At 45.4% G+C, this 17,722-nt stretch overlaps 2 protein-coding genes across 6 annotated transcripts; both read right to left on the minus strand.

The window, feature by feature from the left end:
- Positions 1-718: 718 nt before the first annotated feature.
- LOC148338727 (maternal B9.15 protein-like) lies at positions 719-3,993 on the minus strand. 2 transcript variants are annotated; one of them, XM_088294914.1, is made up of 4 exons: positions 3,862-3,993; positions 2,850-2,987; positions 1,583-1,711; positions 719-1,421 (listed from the first exon to the last, which is right to left on the minus strand). In XM_088294914.1, the coding sequence occupies exons 1-4, from the start codon at positions 3,939-3,941 to the stop codon at positions 1,172-1,174; spliced, it is 597 nt and encodes a 198-aa protein (XP_088151040.1). In that variant the 5' UTR covers positions 3,942-3,993; the 3' UTR covers positions 719-1,171. The 2 variants fall into 2 exon arrangements, with proteins under 2 accessions (XP_088151040.1, XP_088151041.1); XM_088294915.1 differs by lacking the exon at positions 3,862-3,993 and adding an exon at positions 3,118-3,708 and having other exon boundaries at positions 1,240-1,421; positions 1,525-1,711.
- On the minus strand, positions 3,909-17,476 carry LOC148338728 (uncharacterized). 4 transcript variants are annotated; one of them, XM_088294911.1, is made up of 16 exons: positions 17,318-17,475; positions 15,614-15,754; positions 12,085-12,379; positions 11,844-12,008; positions 11,529-11,590; positions 10,540-10,642; positions 9,167-9,252; positions 8,981-9,081; positions 8,778-8,848; positions 8,593-8,700; positions 8,389-8,459; positions 8,194-8,311; positions 7,855-8,019; positions 6,998-7,093; positions 5,685-6,922; positions 3,911-5,522 (listed from the first exon to the last, which is right to left on the minus strand). In XM_088294911.1, the coding sequence occupies exons 3-16, from the start codon at positions 12,271-12,273 to the stop codon at positions 4,769-4,771; spliced, it is 3,327 nt and encodes a 1,108-aa protein (XP_088151037.1). In that variant the 5' UTR covers positions 12,274-12,379; positions 15,614-15,754; positions 17,318-17,475; the 3' UTR covers positions 3,911-4,768. The 4 variants fall into 4 exon arrangements, with proteins under 4 accessions (XP_088151038.1, XP_088151036.1, XP_088151037.1 ...); XM_088294910.1 differs by having other exon boundaries at positions 3,910-6,922; positions 12,085-12,344; positions 17,318-17,476; XM_088294909.1 differs by having other exon boundaries at positions 3,911-6,922.
- Positions 17,477-17,722: the final 246 nt, after the last annotated feature.

Below are 17,722 nucleotides of genomic sequence, written 5' to 3' on the forward strand. Positions count from 1 at the left end.
CAAAAGCATATAACCGGAAAAAGACCTTTTCATGCATACACTATGTTCTTTATAATGCTAATTAGCATTATCATCTCTCATGTGCCCTACTACTCTTTACAACTCTGCAGATTCTTATGAACTGTCCGATCTGCAATAGCCTCCGTGGGATATGTTGAGGCAAACCAACAAAATGGAAAAGCCCCCCCCACTCCCCTCCCCTCATGAGATTGAGTTTAGCTATGGGTCTATTTATAATCTGTTACTGACAGCGAGGGTAGCGTTTACAACATCAACATAAACGCCACAGGAGAGAGTAATTTGATCCCGACTGATTTATCCTGATACAAGCAACTGAAAAATTCAAATTATGTGACTCTCACAGTAAAATTTAGAATATATTTTGGGCGTGGGATTCTTATTGTCAACTCATAATTGATTTGTGCTCTGGGATCTCACAGCTGTTTTTAATGGAGTGGCACAAAGAGACCGTCTTGGTTTCGAGTTTGTGACTACACGCTGATATGATCAGACTCAGACAGAATATTGATTTTTCATTCCCCCGGCAACAGTCCTAAATGCTGTGTGAATGTCGAGCTAAATGCCCCATGGTCACGGCCGCCATTATGGACCGACCGGCTTGCCGCTCCGTAAGCATGCATTTGGGAAAGGAAAATGCAGCAAGAATGAAGGGAAAGCACCACACAGTGGGAAGTTCTTTTGTGTTTTAGCTGGAAAAACTATTTTGGGGTTTGGGTGTCCTGATTCCTCTGCGGTCAGGTTAGCGTATATAACAATGTGTCAGATCTAGCCATAATCTGTGGTCCGACCAGAAATTCAGTATGAGTAACAAGTCTTCCCTCAGGGAGTTGAATATTGTTCACACAAGTACAAAATATACAGACAGACAGATCCACCTGCAAATTTGATTTCATTTGTTGGAATGATCGATTGTGTGCTTGGAGTTGATCCCGGCCGGTACCAGTAACTAAGATGCCTGGTTGCATCACACCCAACAATTCCATGTCAAACGTTTTGTAAATATAGCGTAACACCTGTGAGGTGTCAGTCGGAAGCGTAAGGTCGCATTGCAGCAGCGAACAGTAAGCACTGATTTTTTCTTTTTCATTCAAAGCACTGCAAATGGCTCTCGACAGAGTACACCCAAAATGCAATGCACGAGCCTGACCAATTATTTTCTTGCATCTTGACATGTGACAAAGATAAAATTCTGTGTATGAATAAGATGACACGTATTCTTGATATTTGTTTTTAAAGTAAAAAATATGAACAAGCACAGCAGAAAACAAGAATAAAACAATAAGGATCCAGGACTCTGCTGCAAGGCCTGAAAAGCCCTAGTGAGCTCGAGGGAGGATATGACTTTTTCCTGGTAGCAAGGCCTTAGCATACCAGGCGGGAAGTCGAAAAGCGGATGCATCCTAGTGGTGGAAAAAAAACAACAAAACAAAAAAAAAACAAATGCTCACATTCCAGCATTCAGAAGTATAATTGCCATCACAAACGTGTCACATGATGTGATACCGTGTCACCGCAGCGTCTGGTAGAAATGGAAAGCGGCGACGCGTCCGTGCTGTCGTACCCGGATGATGAGTCTGAATCGCTGCCTGAAGACGAGCTTTCGTCCACGACCATCAGCTCTGCGCACGCGTCACCTTTAATGTTGCTGGAGAACCTGGCCACCGAGAAGCAAGGGTTGTCCTCCCCGATCCTGAACGCACAAAGAAAGTCAGCGGGTTCCACGCTAAAGTGGCAACACATGATTGCAAACTGGCTTGTAATACGGAGAACAGCATCTGTGCTGCATCATGGTCAAGCCAGCTTGGAGAAACGGTATTTGCCATTTTGAGCGCGAGGAAAGTTACACTTCAGGCCTGTAGAGGGAGCCCAAGTTCCTTATTGCTGCTTTCAAACAATCTAACCCACAGACTTGCGTTACAATAGACTGACAATGTCGAAAATCACCGTAGCGAGAAGTGAAGCCACCGGCGGCCATCCTACGTTGCTAATTTCTAACTGGAATACATTATTTTCACCACAGCGTGTGCACATTTTCTGTCTCTTTGGTGAAAATGCCAAAGTCAGTGGAACATGGGGGAATCAGTAAATGTGGGAGACGCGCTACATGCACATTTCAGCGGGTATAACTTTTCTCTCATAAGGTGATAATATACTTTGAATGGTCAATGCAAAGCAGGAAGTTCATTCTTTGAGAGGTTCGCATGTCTCCATACAGTGTTTCTGGCGTAAAACAAGTCTTTGTCCGTCCAATTATTAGCTCATTCAGTTATGCACGTGGGATGCAATAATCTCTCGCAGCTAAAGCCAGAGGGCGGCCATATTGTGTTGCCATTGTTACTGACAATTGTTGTTCTTTTTTTCGCTGAAAACACTAACCAGTGCATGTTTTACATCGGGATACCTGTATGGCGTAATGAGAACAAATTTCAAATTAATTGCGCGCATCAAACATTCAGATCACATTATCTCAGTATCGTAAATCGTGACATAAAGAAGATAGGTTTACATTTTATGGCCATTTTTTTTCCTTGGAATTTTCTTTCATTTCATTGATCATGATCCTTACGGCACTCTGCGCCATGAGAGAAAATTTATAATTGCATTCTGACCGATGAAACATGCATTTCGAGCTTCTCCCAGAGTCATCGGTACAATAGTATGCCAAACGGTGGCATTTCCGTCGTAGAAACCAAAAAAATAACGTGATAACACAGTGAAGAAATTAATGTAATCAAGTCAGGGTGCGCTTAGCGACGCAAGATGGCCGCAGATGGCTTCACTTGTCTCTACTGCAAGTAGGCGGCATTATATATGTCCATGAGTCTAACCTGCAGGCCACTTCACCAGGGTCCACCCATAAAGTGAGGACAGGCGGCAATCCCAGCTCACAGAATTTAACGCCACTCTCCTTACAGGCCCGCAGAAGTTCTGGATCCTGACTGTTGGACAAGTTGACTCGAATGCACCTGCAAAAGACACAACCGTCAACAGTGATGGACTTTTCCAGAAAAGAATGATGAGTGGTTACATTCTGGAGAGCTCTTCTGCTGGCTTCCTTGTCTATCCAAAGTGTGGAAAATAAGAAAAGCACACGACCTATACGCCTGTCCTTTGCTGGGATTGTCAGGGTACCAGTGGCCCTGAAATTTCTCCTTCAGGGCTACCAGTAGCTTCTCAATGAAAAGCTCACTTTTTTGCACATGCAACTTGGTCACCAGCATCTTCATAAGCGTAAACACGGCCGATAACTCTTGCTTCATCGCGGGTGATGAAATGACGTCCTAATTATCAATATTTGTTTTTTCTTCCGTGGTTAAATAAAAGTTGAATATTTACTTTTTTTTTTTTTAAGTCTTTGATTCGGCACTGGCGAAGCTCCAGCATGCCCACTGACTTCATATTGCAGCGTTTGTGCCTTTATGATGGCCCACCATCTTTTCCTTTACGATGTCATCACTGCTGACAGCGCTTGCGGTTCTTCACCCGGCGGAGAAAGCGTGCAAAGAAACCAAAGTGGGCAACACAACATCAACAACTGCAGCGTCCGACGTCATTGCCTACATCCAAATGTGAGTACGCAGGAAATCAAATGCAGCGGGTTCACCGTCTTACGATAGTTATATGCCCGCTGACGTGGATCCACGCAAGGACAACACCAACTGGCGGTCGTAGATGGCTTTAGCGATGTTCCGCTGACAGATTCCACTAGTTTTGTTGGCCTCTTTAGTCCTCGTTTGGCAAAATTAATCGCAGACAGTATCATGCAACGCCCCCCCGCCCCCCAAAAAATGCTCTCGGGACAGAGGATGAATGTAAATCTATGATACGGTTTTCACTCACCCTCCTCCAGTCACGCTGATGTCTGCAATGACGGCGCCATCTGTTGTCAGGCCTGCATCTGGAGTTTTGTCGGCGCTCATTCCCGTAGAAGACGTCGCCAAGGTGAGTCACAAGCGTCACGAGAGAAAGAGCTCTCCTTGACTTTTTTTTGTTTTTGTCCTGCTCCATTGGGTCCGTACGTGCTGTCATGCTGGAACTGTTTTGGCGGTGCAACAGGACTTCCTCTGTGGGATGCAAAGAAGAACCAGGAGCACATGATGGAAGAGGGCGGGACAGAATTAGAGAGGTAGTGGAAGTCGCCATGCGGTGACTGCACACCTGGAAGCAAAGATGTGGAATCCGGCACTTTTAAAGAGGAGAGGAGAGCGAACTAATCAACTATGTCAAAGGATGAAAAAAAATAAGCACGTAGACTTCTTTCCTATTTTGCAACTGTGTCAAACTATGAATTACAACTCGGGATTTAATTCTCAATTTGAGAGAGTACTTTGGCTTTTTTGCTTCGTTGGAGAAGTTGCAAGGATCTTTATTTCTATTCGGCAGATGCACACATTTTAATATGTGAAAATATACATAAATAGAAATTAATTTTAAAGGTTCCATTCATCCAAATAATGACGGATCTCATTGTTCACACGTGGCATTGCAAAGGTTCCCCTGAGATATTTTGAGTCAGATGAGTGGCATTTTTTTCAAAGCTACCTCATTCTTAATGACACAAACGCAATGTACACATACATGTCAGTCAGTCAAGTTAAAAGGTGCACCATCCGTCATCAGTTCATCTAGAAATTGTCATTTCATCGAGAAAGGCCACCTTTAGTACCACGGAATGATCACAAAGTACAAATGAACTTTGCATCCAGCTTGTTTAAGAGTATTTGCTTATGGTGTTATTTGTCTTGTGTTATCTCCAGCTGGGCTTGCAGACCTTGAGCAAGTGCTGAGCTTGGCCGGACTTGTCCGAGAAGCTGCTGTTGTGGCTTTTAGAGGCGAGTGGGGGGTCGGGGGTCGTCGAGCCGGGAGATGACCCAACACTCGGAGGCGTCCTGACCTTTGTAGATGTCCTGATTTTTGAAGGGGGTTTGATGTGTGGTGATGTCGTGACACTTGGCGGTGCGCTGGCGCCTGGAGGCGCCTTGACGCTCGCTGACGACCCGACGCTCGCTAATGACCTGACACTCGGGGACGACCTGACAATCGGTGGCGTGCTGATACTCGGCGGCGACTTGACTGTCGATGGCGTCCTGACTGTCGATGGCGTCCTGACTGTCGATGGCGTCCTGACTGTCGATGGCGTCCTGACTGTCGATGGCGTCCTGACTGTCGATGGCGTCCTGACTGTCGATGGCGTCCTGACTGTCGATGGCGTCCTGACTGTCGATGGCGTCCTGACTGTCGATGGCGTCCTGACTGTCGATGGCGTCCTGACTGTCGATGGCGTCCTGTCACCCGGCGGTGACCTGACACTCTGTGATGTCCTGACACTCGATGGCGTCCTGACTGTCGATGGCGTCCTGTCACTCGGGGGCGACCTGACACTCTGCGGTGACCTGGCACTCGGCGGCGTCCTGACACTCGCCGACGACCTGACTGTCGATGGCATCCTGTCACTCGGCGAAGACCTGACACTCGGCGAAGACCTGACACTCGGCGAAGACCTGACACTCGGCGGCGACCTGGCACTCGGCGGCGACCTGGCACTCGGCGGCGACCTGACACTCGGCGGCGACCTGACACTCGGCGAAGACCTGGCACTCGGCGGCGACCTGGCACTCGGCGGCGACCTGGCACTCGGCGGGGACCTGGCACTCGGCGAAGACCTGACACTCGGTGGCGTACTGACACTCCGTGGTGTCCTGACGATGCTTGGAGGTGTCCTCATCGTCGGGGCATGGAGCCTCTTGGGCATGGAGGACGACGAGGACGAAGAGACACGAGGGTGTTTTGCAGATGTGGAGGCTTCAGAAGCACGTTTGAGGATGTTGGTTCGTGGAAGGCCAGCTTGTGTTTGTCTAAAAGAGGACGAGGCAGTGTTTCGGGCAAAAGACGACGGGGCGGGAGAAGGAGCGACGGTAGCACTGAGAGCGCGGCGGCCCTCGCCACCGAGCGCTCGCAGCGTAGAGCGACACATCTTCTCTTCCGGCTGCTTGCGAGCAGCGGGAACCCGGCGCTCCTTTAAATCTCGGGGCTGAAGGCTGGAGCGTCGAGACGACGGGGTGGCGGAGGGCTTCTCTCCTCGCTTCTCTCTACCAGTCCTAGAGATGGGGACCACTCTCCTCAAGCTTTGCTTCTCAGAGCTGTTGAGGGTGCGCACCCTTTTAGATCGGCTCCCGCTCACGGCGGTCGCAGTTTTTTCGGATGAGTCCGACTTCTTACGTCGGTCCGACTGAGTAGGATCTGTGGGGGAGACAAAAAGCGACGAGGAAGGCGGCGGCTGACGTCGGACGGGCTCGGACTGAGTTGAAGAAACAAAGGACGCTGGCTCCTTTTCTCCCGGAAGGTCCGCCTTGCACACGGCGGTCACGCACCACCCAACCGCCACCTGGGCCTCTTCTGAAGCCCGCGACTCTTCCGTGGTTGCAGCGGTGTCATCGCAGAGATTAGCGAGGCCATCGACCTCACTGGAGGCTTTTGGCTCAGGAACCAGCGAGCAGTTGTCCAGGAGCACGACACTGTTGTTGTTGCTACCTTCGGCCGAGCTGTCAGTGTGTTTTTGGTCACCGTGGTCATCTTCGGAAGGCGTTTTGCACTGACGGCTTTCAAGCCGTGTCATCGAAGCTTCTCTGTGGTCTTGGCCGTTGTTGTCCAAGTCAGAGGCGGCGACCACGGGAATGTGACTCTTCAGGTTGTCGGCATATTGCGTTGTCAGCGTCATCGTGTTCCCGGAGGGAGAGGATGGGCTTTGTGTCAGCGAGTGTCCCATACGCCGGCGAGAAGCGCGCCAGCCACTTGACTTGGGTGAAAGGAGCTCCAAGAGCGCGCTGGCGTCGTCCTGGTGAAACACGGCCGTCGTAAGGTCCGTTTCACTGCTGCAGTACAAGCCCATAGCACTGCCCACCTGAGACACCGCAATTTGGTCAACTGATTTTTGCTGCTCATTCGCTGCATGGTTTGGGATTTGGTGAGTTTTTACCTCCTCGCCGCCGGCCCACGAATGTCTCTTCTGCTCCTCCACCACTTGTAAGCGACAGCGACGGGCCCGTTCCTTGGCTTCCCGTGCTTTGTTCTCCTTCAATCAGCCAACAATTCATCCATTAACATCAACAACCGCCTCAGCGTTAGTGTGAGAATTTATATGATAAAGAATCCTGCAAAATTGTTGCATGTTTTTCCTCTAAAACTGGTTCATGAAATGATTCATAAATGATTCATTGTAAATAATGAAATAAAATAATATAAATATGTATTATATAATATAAAATATAATAAAATAAAATAAAAACTTCACATGTTCATGTACACATTTATTGTATCTAATAATTTTTTAATAATAATAATTTATCTTATAATTACATAAGGAAATAATTATATTTTACTACCAAAACGCTAAAAGTTTTTTAAATTAATTAATTCACTACCAGGTGAGTAAAAAAAAAAGACGTATTTAGCCGTCAATGGTATTGAATGAGTTATAGGACAAAAATATTAGTGAAATTTAAAATGTACCTATTTGGCATTTATTTGATCAAATATTGGCTCATTAAGCATAATTCAATTGTGAATAAAGCTATTTTCATTTTTATAATTTATTTTGATTTATTGTACATATAAAGTGCAAAAATGGTCAAAAAACACAATTTGGCCGGTAAATTTAAAAGCTTTATGAAATATTTATAAGTGAAACAAAATGTACATCGTCATATATTTTAAGATTTTAAAAAATGAGAATGAAACACTATTTTATAATCAAAATAAAACATTTTAAAATCACATTTGAACTTGACCAACATCGGCTTCAAAACTCAAACGCTCCTCGAGCCGGCAGTCTACCTTGACAGCGTTGCTGAACTTGCAGCAGAAGCCGTGCAGGACGGCAAAACAGTCGTCCAGTCGGAACGTGCTGCCGTCCTCGCAGAAGAAGTCCATCAGCTCGCCAGCCTCCTTGCGCAACAGCTGCCGACAGCTGCGCAGCGAGCACAGCCCGTCCGTTGTGTCCTGAGGCGGGACAGAGTAAGTCAGAAAGAAGTCTTAAATCTTAACTCCAAAGTTTCAGGCAAGTCCCAAATTAGTGGCAAAAATCCAGCAAATGGGGTCTAGTCCAGTCCCCTCAAAAGTTTCTTTTAGAGTCTTCGGATGAAGTTATTTGTGGAAGTTGCACGTCAGCGCTACCTGCAGGAAGCTGTCAAGCTGCTGCAGAAGCTCACTGTCAGTCCGGATGCTCTCCTCGAGAGCGCGCAAGCGGCACGTCAGCCGTTGCAGTTCGCCGTCTAGCGTCTCCAAGGAGATCCTACATTGTAAAAAAAATTCAAATAAAATAAAAACGAGCTTTGAGTCCATTATCCAGAAGAGAGGATTCGGTCTGACCTGGAGGCATACTGAATGCGACTCAACTTCAGCGGGAAGTCCAATAACCGCTCCTCTGTTTTCTGGGCTTCCTGGAAAGATGAATTTAACCCAGTAGGACAACCGACGGTCACAATAGGGAAGGAAGGATGAGGAGGAGGAGGACAACGATGAGTTTGAAGACAAGGACGAGGACTTGTCTTGTTTTTGTTTGTGGTGACCCACCAGCGCCACAAAGTGCAGCAGGTTCATTCCCGGTTTGTTGGCTTTGGTGTCAGCCATAGACAGAAGAGACGAGAGTTTGAAGCCCGCTGCGTTACCGCCGTAACCGCCCTGCAACACACACACACACACACACACAGATCTTAACATCACGCCGCTAAAACGGTGAGGATCGCCAAGTCGCTTACAGCGTTGAGGATATTTCCGGCTTGCAGCACCAAGTGGAGGACGGCGTGCAGCTCCTTGCAGCCCAGAACCTCTGCAAGGGGAGAAACCAGGAGCTCATCAACACCTTCTACTTCATTAGCACCTCTCTCTAAATAGAGCTGCTTTGAAAGAGGACGAGAAGGGCGGGGCGGGGGGGGGCTGATGTATGCGGCTTTGGCGGCACCTTTAGTTGCAGAGCGAAGGACGCCAATATGTGCCTGCATGGCCTCGCACATGCCAGGAATCTCCTCCTTGGCCAGCATGCACTCGATGCGCATGGCGTAACTGCGGACCAATCAGACAGCGCGATATTGATGAGCCATCGGACAGCAGCGCACCGGGCAAAAAAATCAAAGGATTAGCGTCTAACCTGGGGAGCTGAATGAGCAGGAACACGAAGGAGTCGGCAAAAGGCAGCGTTGAGACGTCGTCGCTGTACGCCTTCATCTTCTTCACCTTGCTCCAAACAAAAATTGGGAATCACTCGCTTTGCACTCCATACACTTGATGTTGGAATGTGGGCGCTGTAACAGCAGCCACGTCAGATAAAAGCCTGCTCCACATACTGGCTCTCTCTCAAAAAAAAAAAAATACAGTGAAACGAGTCTTCAAATTAATCATCCAGGATTTTTTTTCTGTCTCCTGTCCCATACTCAATGAACATACCGCCTCTGAAAAGGCTAACTTCGAAATAAGGCTTAACAAAATATACATTAAGTCAGTGAGACTTAATTTGAAGTTGGCGTAAGAGCTAACTTGACTTCCCGTTTTGACGTTTTGGCTTGCCTTATCGCAATTTCAATTGACATTACATAGTTGTCATCGACATCAACGCAACGCCAACCCGAAATCATATTCTGTCACTAATTGAGTATGCTAACAAACCGCTAGATAATTACGCCAGCATTGAATGATAACGCCACAAGTCACCGGAGTTAGTGGCTAGCTGTTAGCATTAGCAACAAGTGCCCGGCTGGTCGTTCAACAGCTGTACCTTTGCTTCCTTTCTTTTTTCTTTTTCAATATTGTGGACCTGGATTACTTTGTAATGCACTCTCCATGTTTAAAGGAAGGGAATGTGCCTTAAAATGTACTTTAAGATCTTTTCTATTATGAAAAAAAAAAACAAGCTAAATATAACGTCGCCTTCATTTTTTATTTTATAAAGCACGTAAAATGACCGGCAGGATATTATTTTATACACCGTATCATGTATAAAATGAGAATGTATCCTTCCTTATATCGCGTTCCTAAATCCTAAACGGCCACATTGGACATTAGGAGTTTATCTATTTATTATTTTTTAATGGGCTAAAGCGTTTTATAAAATAAATGAAAACAAAGTTCTATTTTTTTTTTTTTTTTTGCTGATCTGAAAAACCATCTCAACTATATAATCTGTTACAGCACTCATTACTCTAAATTGGCCAGGCCAGCCCAGCATGTTTTCAGCAATTATCTTCAAACATGTTGTAACGTATTTCAAAATAAATCTGAATTCACTTTACGCGGTCTCGAAATCAATATTTTATGAAGATGGACTTATTTGTTCAATATTTCTGACAGAGGTTCCACTACAATGATGAATGATTTGATGATATTCGAGCATAGAAAATGAATGATTTTCTACTCCCAAATCACTCGGAAGGGATTTTTGGTCGTCTTTCCAGTCAATCAGCAAACATAAAACCGTGATTTCGGAATAGTGGATGAGTCAATGATTAGCAGAAATGTGTGCGATACCTCGTCCTTCTCTGGCAGAAGCTTCATCAGCTCTCGTAGTGGCTCCGCCCCGTAAGGCTCGCTGTTGCCGTGGCGAATGTCGTCAACAATGGCCTGATTGGACCTGAAGACAAAGGAAAACTGCTAATGCTCCATTTGAAGTGCACATTTCCCGCTTGTACAAACAGCCTCTAAGTGCCAGAGTGTTGCGTAAACACGTTCAACAACAGCACGCAAACGACACGTCGCCATCATTTGGCTTCCCGTCATTCTTTGCGCCACCGTGGATAACTACCGGCACTCGACTTATTTTGGTGTTGATACACAGCTGCTACATTTACTCCTTTTACTTAATGTTCTTGATGTTGGCTATTTGCATTGCGCCCTGCTGCATTTGATGCAGAAATGCTAGCCATTTTTTTTCATTAAATCTGATCATTAAAACTGATTCATTTATATCCTTAAACACAAGATTAATTTATTGAACTGTCTAAAGTGAAAAGTAGGAGTAAACTTTAATTTGGTTAAGTAATGGAAGAACAAAATCACATTTTAACATGAAGTTTAGCAAATAATTGGTTAATTACCTGTTAATAATTAATCTAAAATGAGTAAAATATACAATTTAATGATTGCATTTAAAAATACAAATATATATTTTGCATATATGAAAAATAATAATATGTAGTTGGTTATTAGTAATATCAGTATTTGTAAATTCATTTGAGTAAAAAAAAAAAAAAAAAAATCACCATAACATTATTTTAAAAAAATCACCATAAAATTATTAATGCTAATACAATAAATACAGTATACACTGTATGTAATTACAAAATGTAATTAAATAGAACTAAAATAATTTAGATTTTTTTTTTTTCATTTGTTCTTTCTTTTGCTTTCTTAGTTAGCAGAATGGCTTCTTGCCCTCACGGACACGCAACCGGCATGGCGCCGTATGTTTAACCGACAACACCTTGGGGGCATGAGGGCGCCTCTTTGTCGTCTTTTACCTCTTGAACTGTTTGAGGAAGATGCCCACGTTCATGCCTCGCTTGGTGTCCAAGATGGAGACCTGTGGGGCGACAGGTTGACATCGTAATCATCGTTTGAGTCATCGGCGTGGAGGTAAATTGAATCGTGCTCGTTGTCACTCGTCAAATTGAAGTGAATTGTTGTCGTCGTGGTTGTCATCACTGTTGATGTTTTCGTCGTTAATGTGATCATCGTCATTGACATCATCGTCAATGTCATCACTTGTTGTTGTTTTCAATATCGTCATTGTCATCACTGACACTGCAGTCATCAGCATCGTCATCGTCACCCACCTGGTTCTTTGCATCCCGCAGTGAGGACCGGCCCTTCCCTCCCCTTGCGGGCGTGTCGTCGTCTCGCTCCTGCTTCTGACAAAAGAGTTCTTCTACCGTGGTGGCGTCGATCTGGTAGCGCTGTTGCGCCTGGCCCTGCGTCCACAAGTTGGCGCGCCCCCGCACCTGCCGGCCCACATGCAAATATCGAAATCACGTCAACCGCAGGAAGCGGCCCGACGAGTTGCGCTTCCTTCCGTACCTGCTCCTCTGGGATTGTCTTCCAGAAGAAACTCCGAATTTTCTTGTTGAGCTTCAGGCCTCCAAGTGAGGGGGGAGGCGGAGGTGGCGGCGGCGGCGGCGGCGGTGGCGGTGGTGGTGGAGGCGGCGGTGGCATTCTGTCCGCCGTCTTGCTCTTATTGGCCGGCAAGACGCCGTCCATCAAGTGCATCCCGGGAGCGGACGGACGGGAGCGGCGGCAAGGTCAATAAGGTCGCAGGCGGACATGGTGGAGTCAAGGCCCTGCAGACGAGTGAGGGCCAATCAACTCGCTGCGTCTAAAAAACACAACGCGTTAATGGCGCCTCTCATTATGCTTTGTTGACAATCAATGTTTGTACACATGAAGTACAGGGAAAAAAATCTTGCCTTTGAGCAGCCACTTCCTCCAAATACACAAACACACACAAACCACAGCTGGCTTGTCACCAAGTTGGATTGATTGAACTCTGTATGTGTGTTTTCCACATTAATGTCATTTCCAAGTTTAAGTTAAAGCTGACATTAGTGTACTTGTGTTTCGAAAACCTGCTGATCTGGTTTTTCTTGGCGCTGCATGCAAAGAGCTTTTTTTTTTCCTTCACCGTCCTGCTGCTCCTCTTTCTTATGTCAATGACACACTAACAACACGAAAGCTCGGATGTAGGGCTGAACATTTTAAGAAGAGAGTGAATTACAATTTTTCTGACAGATAAAGCCGGTTTTGATTCAATTCACGAATTTATTCAAATCAAGCTTTAGTGAAATATTCACAATGCACAGTTAACATTTACAAACATGACAAAATTACTATGTCATTAAAAGCTATTACCGTAATCACACACTGACACTGAAGAGGCTGTGTGAGGGAGGCGGTCCTATTTCAAAGTTTTTCAAAATGGTTCATGGAGCTACACCGACACTGCTTGCCATCATACATGTCTAAATATGCAATTATGTGTAATACTAGTAGTGTTTATAAAAATAAAAAAGGTTTACATTTTGCACTAATGTACATGCTATTTGTACATCAATTATGTGTAAATGTTTTTTTCAAGATTTTTGTCAGGAGACTCAAAGCATGTATATTATTTTTTTTTTTTAAAGCTTTTATCCATGTTAAAAATCTTATTCCTCATCATGCACACACCCAAAGTGGCGTTGCCTCCATTCAGCCATCTCAGAGCATTCATGTTTATTCTTGTTCTCGAAAAAACAGCCCCGCCCAATCCAACAAAACGACTTGGTTCTCACTTTTCTATGTCACAAAGTGAGGAGCCACCCCCGTGCTGCCCCTGCAGACTAAACATGCCCGATTTCTGCAAGCGGACGACGGGGATGCCCGGCAAGCGTACACACCGGGAAAGAGGCGCCATTAGCGGCCACGTCAGTCTTAGCGCCGGCTTCCGCGTCGACAGACCATTCAACTGTTTGTCTCATCGTCATTTCTCAGAGGATTGCCTGGTGAACCTTGGCTAGCACCATATTAAACCTTAAAACTGGCGCCACACGACCAAAATCAAACCTGCGCTAAGGAAATCAAACCGCTAGCTAAATGTTGTCACATTAGCATGAATGCACGACTGTTAGCTTTGTTGTCACGCACAATATGTCAGACGTATTTTGTTGTATAGAAAAAATAAACTTCCTTGTTACACAAATTTTGCATATAAATCATTTCTGTATAAAGAGTTCCACTTTCGGAATCGAGGCTCCACAAATTGATCGTTTTACTATTTCCTGTTTTTGTGGTCGACGCGCTCATAAGCAGGCTTTAGGGCGACTTCGTGAAACGGGCGCGGCAACCACACGGGGAGAGGTGGCTGTTTGAGTCAGCCAGGCATTAAAATAGCCACCAAAATAATTCACATTTCATAATTCGATTGTCAATGTGCCAAAGGTAATATCTAATCATATATATATATATATATACACACCAATAGTTAACTGTGCAACGCCTAAAATGGTATGATCCAGATTTAAACTGCTTCAAACAGTGACTTATAAGGCTAAGCCATGTGTCTAGGAAATTCACATCACATTATTTATCGTTTCCAGTAATGGGTGGTGTAAAAAAATAAAAAATAAATTATGGGAGTATTTCTGAATGGGTTATATAAATGTGAAAGGTAAATATTTTCTGTTAAAAGCATCATATTATTTCTTCCCTCTAACCCTTTTCATTAAAACGTTAACATGTACAAAATATAATTATTTAGTGCCTTGGCAAATCTAAATTTATTTTTAAAAGAGAATTAGGAGTAATTCCGAGACCTATTATTATCAAAACTCAGTTCTCTGTGGTGCAGTCGTGCAAATAAATACAAATAACAATGCTGATATTGTAAATATGAACCATGTTTTTGACCTTACAAACGCTTGGTCATGGCTGACACCCGATTCATTTCCAGTTTTCGAGCCTGTTCAAGCCTGTTCTTGTTTCGAAGCTGTTTTCTTATTTGATCTAATTGTAACACTAATTTTCTGTTCATAGTTAGTTGCGCTCCACCCTAACATTTTTCCAGACAGACTTCTGTGTCTGTACACCGAAGCACTTATGGTCTTTTGCCACAACTATAGCAGGGTGATTAGCTTTTTCATCTTTTGACTTGGTGTTGTTGCATGCTTAAGTATTCCTCATCCTCTTTTGTGATAACGCTAACAGGTAGAAGTTTATCGAGGATTAGTGACTATAGAGGAGAGGATGTTAGCTTAGCGTTCACAAGCAGCCGGCAAAGCAGAGACTCAGGAAGGATCAGCGATAGCGTAACGTGGATGGGACTTTTTTTTTTTTTTTTTTTTGTAACCAGCTCGGAGTGGATTGGTTAGCGTGACCTTTCCACGAGTAGTGTGCCACACTTGTGATTGGTGAGCTTGGAGGAATAAGACTTTTTTTAAAAAAAACTAATAATAATAAATAAAAACTCAGTTTTGACAAAATTGTGTCGTTTGAGATTTACAATTTCCATCAGCAAACGATAAATCGTTTAGCCCTACTCTGATCCACAACTGACGTGGACGAAACGCAAACGTTTGCCGCTGACATTTGTCGTATGCAAATTGCAGTGAAAAACGTTCGATTTGAAAACTCTTTCAAACCAGGCCGACGCTTGCAAAAAAAAAAATAAAAAATCGAAAGACGGCGGGCATCTGGAAAAGCTGGGAAGTGATGTCACTTAAATGTGAAGACAACACAAAAGTCACCAGAGCGTAAGAACGTCCGGTGGACTTCATTAAGCTATTTCGTGTCTGTTGTGCAGATGCCGCACGCTACCATGGCAACCGCTCGCCGTGGTAACGACTCCCCAACAACGAGGCTTTGTTTGCTTGATGTTAACATGACAGTTGCTGCATGTGTGTTGATTGGTTTTGATGAGGCGCCTCGTGGAGGCCAATTTCCAGCCCCGATGACATCATCCCATGCAAATTTCCAAACATACAATAACACGACCGCTTGGTGCCTCTGCTTACCTCATTATGATCCGTCCATCCAAACAACCATTGCTTCACATTCCCACAGAGTCAGCACTGACCTGAATGGAGAGGCGGGCCAGATCAATCGATTGGACCCTCAAGGAGATTCTGCCGCCGATTCTCTTGGTGGTTCCGACGTGCACGCGATGAATGAACGAACGCAGCTGGGAGACCGCAGAGCTGAATTGGCCAAGTGGAATCTGTTTGAAGAAAACGGGGCGGGGGGGGAGTGGAGGGGTAATGAGGAAAGCTCGTTTAACAGGATTGTTCTGGTCCGTCGGAACACGGCGTCCACTTGCATTCACGCCGGGAACTTAACACCGCGCCGGAACGTCAACGTGATACATCAAATCTGCTTCACAGCACTGGCGCTCGCACACCTCTGTGGACGTGATATGCGCAAATATTGACAGTACAAATTCATCTGACCTGTCACACTCACACACACACACACACAAATGAGGGCTGACAAACACAAGGTGACAAATCGTGTGGAAGTTTCTCCAGCATTTTCCACACCAGTGACAAGATGTCAGATGTGAAGTGAGAAACACGTGCACGTACGCGCTAAAAAGAAGCGCGCAGCCTCGTTAGCACATACAGGTGTTAACAATGGAATGAGTGAGAAATGGAGGGAAAAAAAACATCGAGGCGGGCGTGACATTGCAATCAAGCAGATTTCAAGAATATTTTCCTATCCAAGTCTTCACAAGTACCCAACCAGGACATACAGTATCTATATAAATCGACCATCAACGTCCCTCGCGGCTGAAGCCAGAGGTGAGGGCGCCCACCTTACATTACGACCGACAACCACTGCGGCAACACAACATGGCCGCTGGTGGCGTCACTTCTCCCAATTTGCGAGAACGCGGCATTAGTAGATACGAGCGCCACATGATGGCGGCGACCTCAATTCAACTCACTTCCCAACAAGCGGCACCTCGGCAAATAATGAACAATTCATCAACAAAGGAACTTGAAATTACTTCATGCCACTCCCAGCTGAAGTTTAGTGTCACGCAAAAACCTAAAACTTGAATGACACTGTATTTCAAACCTTATGAAGTCTGCTTAGCTTAATGCTAACAACCAATGCAAAACACCATTGACATGCTCATGGTTAGCATTGATAGTTGAGATATTTGAACGGATCTAGACACAACAATAATCACAGGCATATATTTGTCTTCCATGAAAATGCAAAATATTACAGCATTTTAAAGCGTCACAGTAGGGGTAAAAAGTCTATTCTGGCTGCGTATCTGCAGTGAACAAGGCGGGCACAGCAGAAAGAGCAGCACGACGAATTGGATTGCAGTATTAAATCAGGACACACACTGTACTTGACATTTTATGTGAGGGAACAGCTGGCCTTCTCGCAGTCAGGATGCTGGAGCAGGGGCCGTCCCTTGTCTGAGTGGTTTCCATGGCAACAAGGACAGATGTCTCTTTTGTGCTGCACATTGGTCACAGCTAGCATAAAGAGTCGCGGGATGATTAATATTAGTCTAAGCAAGACCAATTCCGACCACCATTAAGTGCATTTGTAAAATGTCGGAGCAACCAACATGTGGCTGACGTTTTTCGAAGAAGTGACGCTCCTTGACCGAAGGAGCGGACCAACGTTGAGGGACCACAACTCTGCAGAAACGCCACAAAAGTCAGCGGAGTGTGGAAACCTGTCCACCTGCTTGCTAACCTGCCACAAGTCAACACAACAACAACAACAACAACAACAACACGAGACAAAACCAACTCACCGAGCGCCCACACCAAGGAAATGAACTCATTCCTGATCAACCGCCGGTGACGCTCAGCTGCAGCGCGCGCGCGCGCGTGTGTGCGTGGTAGGCTGACTACTGCGCGTGCCTGACCCGTGCACGCGAACTAAACGTGAGGCGTGTTTCCCACTCAACGAGTGTGCGCGCTAGTTTGTGTGCAGCCAAGATAAAACATGCGCGGGCCCCACCCTTCACCAGAAACAACATTTCACCCTAAAACATACACACGCGTCGCGCGTACGCACACACACACATACAAACACACACTTTACAAATAAACATAAATGCTATTATTTAAGAGAAAATGCCATGCAGCATGTATGTCGAAGCTGACTTGAGTTGCACCTGCTGGCAACACCGGGACCACTAGGGGGCCCCCAAGAG

The sequence above is a fragment of the Idiotropiscis lumnitzeri genome, chromosome 4, assembly GCF_059441095.1.
Source record: "Idiotropiscis lumnitzeri isolate Australia: NSW breed Sydney's pygmy pipehorse chromosome 4, RoL_Ilum_1.0, whole genome shotgun sequence".
In the NCBI taxonomy this organism is placed as follows: domain Eukaryota; kingdom Metazoa; phylum Chordata; class Actinopteri; order Syngnathiformes; family Syngnathidae; genus Idiotropiscis; species Idiotropiscis lumnitzeri.

Bases quoted from the DNA above. Each gene is read 5' to 3' on its own strand.
- LOC148338727 (XM_088294914.1), bottom strand. From the start codon at position 3,941: ATGAGCGCCGACAAAACTCCAGATGCAGGCCTGACAACAGATGGCGCC. The intron at 2,988-3,861 runs GTGAGTGAAAAC...TGTCTTTTGCAG, and splicing joins ATCAGCGTGACTGGAGGAGG to GTGCATTCGAGTCAACTTGT. The intron at 1,422-1,582 runs GTACGACAGCAC...TTCCACCACTAG, and splicing joins GATTCAGACTCATCATCCGG to GATGCATCCGCTTTTCGACT.
- LOC148338728 (XM_088294910.1), bottom strand. From the start codon at position 12,273: ATGCACTTGATGGACGGCGTCTTGCCGGCCAATAAGAGCAAGACGGCG. The intron at 8,849-8,980 runs GTGCCGCCAAAG...CTCCCCTTGCAG, and splicing joins CCTTCGCTCTGCAACTAAAG to AGGTTCTGGGCTGCAAGGAG. The intron at 6,923-6,997 runs GTAAAAACTCAC...GCGGTGTCTCAG, and splicing joins CGTGGGCCGGCGGCGAGGAG to GTGGGCAGTGCTATGGGCTT.